We start from the raw sequence: 6,487 nt of genomic DNA on the forward strand, positions 1-6,487 counted from the left end.
CTTGCTCCACAGGATGGAGAAGTTCCTTGGCCCTACCAGGCACTTCCGATTAGTGGGTGCTCTCCTCCAAGCAGCAATTCGGGGACCCGGGCTCCTTCCATCTTGTGGCTCTGCCACAGTCAACACATGGCCCTCAAGGTCACTGTAAGATCTCCATCGGGCTGGCAGAGGGATGACAGAGCACTGAGGAACTTGCAGGAGTTTGGGAGGACCAGGTCTAGAAGTGGCGCACAGGTCTACACATTCCGTTGGTCAGAACTAGGTCACATGCCCCACCTGTTTGCAAAGGAGGCTGGGAAATGTAGTCTGGCTGTGTACCTAAGAGGAAGAGGAACCGAATTTGGTGCCCTGCCAGCCAGTTTCTATCACAGACCCCTAGGTTCATCTCTGCCATTGGCTTCTTGCCTTCCCCAAGCCTCTCCTTTCTTTTATATCCACTCTCTGGCCTTGGCCCTCCTGACCCCATCCTCCCACCCTGCCCTAGAGCCCCCACCTTACAGCTTCATCTGGCCACAAGCTGACACCCCAGAAAAGACCAGTCCCAGCAGGTCAGAGAGGCACACAGAACAGGTTTATTCCTCATGAGTTTATACAACCACAGCACAGAGCAAAAGGTAAAAGTGCAGACAGCTTGGGCAAGGGCAGAGGGCCTCCCCCGCTGCTTTCTCTTCTATCGCAGCCTAAGTACAGACACACACCAGGTATTAAACGTGGGGAGCTGTGCCCGGCAGTGGATGTGGGCAGCATCAGAGAGGCAGCGCGGGGCAGGTGAGACCCAGCCCTGCTGGGGCGGGGTGGTGAGGAACAGCCACCAGAACCCAGGCCTCTTTGGAGTGAAATCCCCCTCCTTCCGTGCCCTTCCCCAGCCCCACCCCGCCCTGGCTGGCTAGCTGGCTTCTACAGAGTGGTACTAAAGGAGCTCCCAGCAGCAGCACTGAAGGAGGGAACTGGAAACAGCAAAAGAAAAACAAGTTTTACACTCTGTCACGTGACATCTAAGCAGGCCCCTGGGACCCCGCTGAGCCCATCACAGACCCAGGTCAGCTCTCCCTTCCCCAGCAGTTCTCTTGATCACCTGCCCCTACCACCTGTGATTCCACCATGAAGGCTAAAATGGCCCCTCTTGTTTACTTATGAAAGGCAGACACCCCTGGGAGAGAGAAGAATGGAAAGCAGGCAAAATGGGAAGGTGCCCGAAGCTCAGCCACCCACTCCCTGCTTGGCCCAGCTCACCTGAGAAGGATGGATGACCAGAGCCCATGCTCTCAAAGATCTCCACCTTCCCAGCCCCGTGCCACCTCTGTGACCCAAACATTGCTCCTCTCTTAGCAGAGGAGGGGATGCTAGAGGGGGGAAAAGGCAGGCAGGGAAAAGCTACTGGGGACACAAGGAAATCCAGAAGCCCCTTCTTGAAGGAAAAGCCACCCCTGTCTGCAGTCAGGGATGAGGAGGACTGAGACCCAGCCCTGCTCCATCACCTCTCCAGGGTGGTCAAGGGGACAAGGGCCTAGGTGCAAGGAGGCCTAAGGGGAGCTGGGCTACGACAGACACAGAGCAACAGACAGACACAGACAGATGGGGGCCTCCAGGTGGGGGCTGCTGGCCAGGGGCTGCCTCTTACTCGCCATCCCAGCCTCGACTCATGGCCTGAACCACGGCCCCGTAGAGCTGGCTCCAGGCGGCCCGCATGGCTGGTGTGAACGCAGGGCCCAGGCACTTCTCCAGCATGTAGAGCAGGGACTCACCCACCGTCTGCAGAGGTAAGTGGCACCTTGTCATTCCTGAAGGCAGGAAGGCATCGTTCCATTCCACAGGTGAGAAAACTGAGGCCTGGACCTTTCTTTTCTCCTGCACAGGGTTCATGCTTCCCGAGCAAGATTCTGCCCTAATCCTTGGGTGCCACATCGGGCCCCCTTTTCCCTTAAATGTGAGGCCTTATAGTGAACCAAGCATTTCATTCCACTCAGCCTTGCAACCATCCCATGGTTGCCTGGGACCCCCAGCTCAGACCAAGCAAAGTCACTGCCCCCAGGACTCAGTTTCCTCCTCTGCACGGCAGCACTCATGGTATTAAGATCCCAGACTCTGCAACCAGACAGACCTGAATTCACCTCCTGATTCCACCATTTATGAGCTGTGTGGCTTCAAGCAAGTTTTACAACCTGAGCCTCAGTTGCTTCATCAGTAAAACAGGGAAAGTAAAAGTTCCTACTTACCAGATTGCTGGCATGATTAAATGAGACCATCTATAAAGAGCCCTTAGCACAGCATCTGTACACAGTGAGCCTTCAAGAATAATAATGGCTCTTGTTTGTTATTAACCATAACAAAATATCGCTTACTTATTCCACAAATGTTTACAGAATATCCATAAAGACCAGGCACCGCACCAGTGCTCTAGTTAGAGAGGCCAAGGTGAGCGTGGTCCCTTCCTCGGTGTGCTGGCCATCTGGCAAGGTGACTGGACTATGGGGTAGGCTGTCACGTCCATGGCCCCCAGTGAACCACACTTCAAGGATTCACGCCCCCTGAGTGGGGTCCCTCCACCTGGAGCCTGAGCTCATCGCGTGCCTGGCTTTGGCCAATGGGCGTTACCAAGGGGGCTGCAAGCGGAGGCAGGAAGTGTCCTGGCACATCGGGGTTCTGGCCTCTTGGAACTCTGCGAGGAAGCTCAGCTAGGCCACCAATAACGAGACACCACAGGATAACGAGACACCACAGGGAAAGAGGTCCCAAAGGATGACAGGCCAACTTGGATGCACCAGCCCCAGCCGTGCTCTCGGCTGAGTGCGGTACACGAGTGGCTCCAGCCCCACCATGCAGAGCAAAAGCACGGCCCCGCCGAACCCAGAAATCGTTTGCTTGGGATGGTTTTATACACAGTGATAGGAAACCGGGCAGACTGGCGAATCCCAAAGGCTCCTTAAGTTTCCACGGTTCTAAGAGAAGCCACACCACGGAAGAAGAATTGGAGGCTCAGAGAGGTCAAGGCAGTGCCGGGGGTCACATGGCGGGGGAGACACAGATGCAGGCCCCCAGCCCTAGTCATCTCAGGGTATGGAATGGGGAGAGAGAACAGGTGGGCAGGGAGGACAGGGAGAGTGGTGGCCTCAGGTCAGGAGCTCCAGAGAGAGGGGAGCCCCATTACCCACCGAGAAGGAGCTGAACTTCACACCCACGGCACGGTGCTTCTTGCCCAGACCAGCAAGGTACTCCTCCAGTGAGGACAGGTCCTCTACATTGGTCACCGCAGTGTCAATCACGAACATCACCTGCCAAGGCAGAGGAGCAGTGAATCAGAGAGGTCAGAGCAGTGCCACCTGTTCACAACCACAGTCTAGATGGGGGTTCCAACCAGAAGTAAGAGAGGTCACCAGGACCCTCAGTTTTCCAGGATCAGAAATGTAAGGCAATCAGGGCACCTGGCTGGCTCAGATGGTAGAACGTGCGACTCTTGATCTTGGGGTTGTAAGTTTGAGCCCCATGTTGGGTGTATTGATTACTTAAAAATAAATAATAAAATGTTTTAAAAAGAAAGAAAAGGAAGAAATCAAAGGAGGAAGAAAGAAAGAAGGAAGAGAGGGAGGGAGGAAGAAAGGAGGGAAGGGAGGGAGGAGGGAAGGGAGGGAGGAAGGAAGGAGGAAGGAAGGAAGGGAGGAAGGAAGGGAGGGAAGGAGGAAGGAAGGAAGGGAGGAAGGAAGGAAGGGAGGAAGGAAGGGAGGGAAGGAGGAAGGAAGGAAGGAAGGAAGGAAGGGAGGAAGGGAAGGAGGAAGGAAGGAAGGGAGGGAAGGAGGAAGGAAGGAAGGAGGGAAGGGAGGAAGGAAGGGAAGGAGGAAGGAAGAAAGGAAGGAAGGAAGGAAGGAGGGAAGGGAGGAAGGAAGGGAGGAAAGAAGGAAGGAGGGAAGGGAGGGAAGGAGGAAGGAAGGAAGGAAGGAAGGAAGGAAGGAAGGAAGGAAAGAAGGAAGGATGGAAGGGAGGGAGGGAGGGAGGGAGGGAGGAAGGAAGGAATGGAGTGCAAGGCAATCTGAGTTTGCATGCAGGAAGTACTCAACAGTGGCCAAACTACTAATGTTATACTGTGAAGGCAGCTCCTCTCCTCTAAGGGTCTCAAAGCCCTAAACTTGGCAGCTGGATGGTGCTGTCCACCCTGGACAAAGAGAAACTGAGGCACTGTGAGAGTCACAAGCCTCTAAGGGGAACCCCAGCTTGGCTGTCATAGGCAGATGGCCCTAGTGGATCAGTGCCGACACCACCCTCAGGAGCCAGGGACAAGGCTGAGGGCAAGGGTGGGGCTGGGACCAGCTGGCTGAGCACAGGGTGCCCCAGACTCTGCCCGGCTCAGCACAGAAGGCAAGGAGCAGATGCCCCTGGCATGGGGGAGCAGCAGGAGGGGAATGAGAGCAGGCCAGGGCAGGAGGAACTTTCCCTATCCCAAGTCTCTCATTCTCTCCCAAGAAGGCGTTCTGCAGGATCTCAGAGGCCGCTCTGCCTTGTCTCACCTTCCTGATGTGGTCCAGGAACTCGGGGGAGGACAGGCAGTCCTCTGGGCTGGAGAACTGGCGGCAGTTGTACTGGAAGAGGGGCAGCAGGTCAGGCTCCAGGTCAAACAGCCTGTGGGGGGGGAGGCCCAGGTGTCAGTCCCTACAGGCCCCCACTGGCTCCGCGAGCCCTAGCTGCCCAGCAGTGGTGGCGGGCGGGGGGCGGGGGTGTGTGTGTGTGTGTAGGGATTCAGCCGAAACCTAGAACACACCCACCAACCGGGCACTGACCCCTTTGCCATCTTTGCCAGTGCTCCTTTCCCTCCTCCTCCACCGGCTCTGAGGGGCATCCTCAGTGAGTCTCTAGGCCTCTCACAGGACCCAGCATTGAGAAGCCCCTCCATAAACAGTTCAGAGGGCTGGGACAGGGAGTGGTCCTCAAATAGGAAAGCCCTTCTCTCTGTCTCTGTCTCTCTCTGTCTTTTCTCTGTCTCTGACTCTCTCTCTTTCACTCTTGGGTCAGAACGTCTGAGTCTCATCATGTCTGGGGGGGCTTGGGCCAGTGATGATAGCCGTACTACTGAGAATTTCTTACACCTACTGGTCATTGAGTACTTTACATGTAGTTAACTTCTGTATCCCTCACAATCCTAAGCAGTAGGTATGACTGTTATCCCAGGCTTACAGCACAGAGACTCTAAGTAACTTGCCTATGGTCACACAGCTTAGAAGCAGCAGAGCCACAGAGGGCTCCCCTTTTCCCTTTTTGTTGGTGTGTGTGTCGGGGGGGAGGTGGTGGTTTGCAAAAGCCTCCTCAGAAGTTCCGGGCTGGCTTTGGGAGCCAAGGCTCCTGAAAAACCATGGTGACAGAGCATTGGCTCTGGTGATGACAGAGGGGTTACCTAGAGACTCTCGAGGTAAGGTTGAAGACTGGCCTCCGTGCCCTTGGGTCTGGGCAACCCCTTTCCCCTCTCCCCAGGGGTGAGACGTGGGCGTGTATCGTCCCCTCCCTGGCTGTTCTCTCCTCCCAGCCTGGTCCTTTCCTCCGAAAGGTTTATCCTTCTGTTGGCGGCCTGAAGTGTGCACTCCTAGGGCCTGGCCAGTGCCTGCCCTCTGGGAGCCAGGCACACCCTCCCCTCACGGGCCCTCGGGGCACCCCTCAGGCACCACCCAAGGAAGGAACACTCAGGAATAGAGCCAGGGAGAGGGCGCAGCGCGGGGAGCAGAGCCCGCTGGCCAGAGTGTAAGGAGATGAGCAGGGGAGGACAGCCGCCCGTCCCCGGGGAGGCCCCCCCCCCCCCCCACGGCTGCGCCCACCGCCCGGGGAAGCGCAGGAGGGGCTGCGCCACCCGTCGTCGCGCTCGCTCCTTTGGCGCACTTCTGGAAGCGCCCCGGCGCCGCCGAGGCAGAGGGCCAATCTTTCCTCCTCCGGCGCCGGTGCAGCCGCCGGGAGCCCGTTTCTGGCGAGGCACCCCGCCACCCGCACCTCCGGGGCGCTCGGGGAACCCTCACCTGGCGAACAGCACGGTGCCATGCTCCAGCGGGCTGCGGCTCACCGCCCGCCAGCTCTGCCGGATCAGCTCGGGCTCCGGGCGCTCCATGCTGGCCCGGGGACGCGGGGCGCGAGGCTGGGACCCTCGGGGCGCGGGCACCGTCACCGCACGTGCCGCGCCATCTCCGCGGCGACGCGGGCCACTCCGCACCCCCTACAGCCCCCGCGCCTCAGCCGGGCGGGGTGTAGCCGCCGCTCCTTCCCCGCCCTAGGTGGAGGCGCCCCGCCGTGCCCGCCGGGCTGGCGCTTCCGGGGACCCCGCTCCGGCCGCTGCGCCCTGCGCGCCCCGAGGCTCCGAGAGCGCCCCGCCCCGCGCCGCCCGGCTGGGGCGCTTTAAAGCAACCGCGGCCCCCGCCCTCCTCCGTCCGTCAAGGCGCTCATCTCTGGGCAACCGGCTGTGGCCAGGGACGACCTGGTGGCCTGGGAAATGCCTGGGCGTCAGAGCTTAACAGAAAAC

The 6,487-nt window shown here is 58.5% G+C and overlaps 1 protein-coding gene across 1 annotated transcript; it reads right to left on the minus strand.

The window, feature by feature from the left end:
* Positions 1 to 607: 607 nt before the first annotated feature.
* On the minus strand, positions 608 to 6,176 carry NGB (neuroglobin). The gene is made up of 4 exons (XM_047863510.1): positions 5,991 to 6,176; positions 4,500 to 4,611; positions 3,153 to 3,272; positions 608 to 1,752 (listed from the first exon to the last, which is right to left on the minus strand). Exons 1-4 carry the CDS (start codon positions 6,077 to 6,079, stop codon positions 1,618 to 1,620), a joined length of 456 nt encoding a protein of 151 aa, XP_047719466.1. The 5' UTR covers positions 6,080 to 6,176; the 3' UTR covers positions 608 to 1,617.
* Positions 6,177 to 6,487: the final 311 nt, after the last annotated feature.

Source organism: Prionailurus viverrinus, chromosome B3 (genome assembly GCF_022837055.1).
Source record: "Prionailurus viverrinus isolate Anna chromosome B3, UM_Priviv_1.0, whole genome shotgun sequence".
Lineage (NCBI taxonomy): Eukaryota > Metazoa > Chordata > Mammalia > Carnivora > Felidae > Prionailurus > Prionailurus viverrinus.

Coding starts and splice junctions, on each gene's coding strand:
- NGB (XM_047863510.1), bottom strand. CDS start 6,079: ATGGAGCGCCCGGAGCCCGAGCTGATCCGGCAGAGCTGGCGGGCGGTG. Junction 4,612..5,990: donor GGCACCGTGCTGTTCGCCAG/GTGAGGGTTCCC, acceptor CCCCCCCCACAG/GCTGTTTGACCTGGAGCCTG. Junction 1,753..3,152: donor TGAAGTTCAGCTCCTTCTCG/GTGGGTAATGGG, acceptor TTACCTCTGCAG/ACGGTGGGTGAGTCCCTGCT.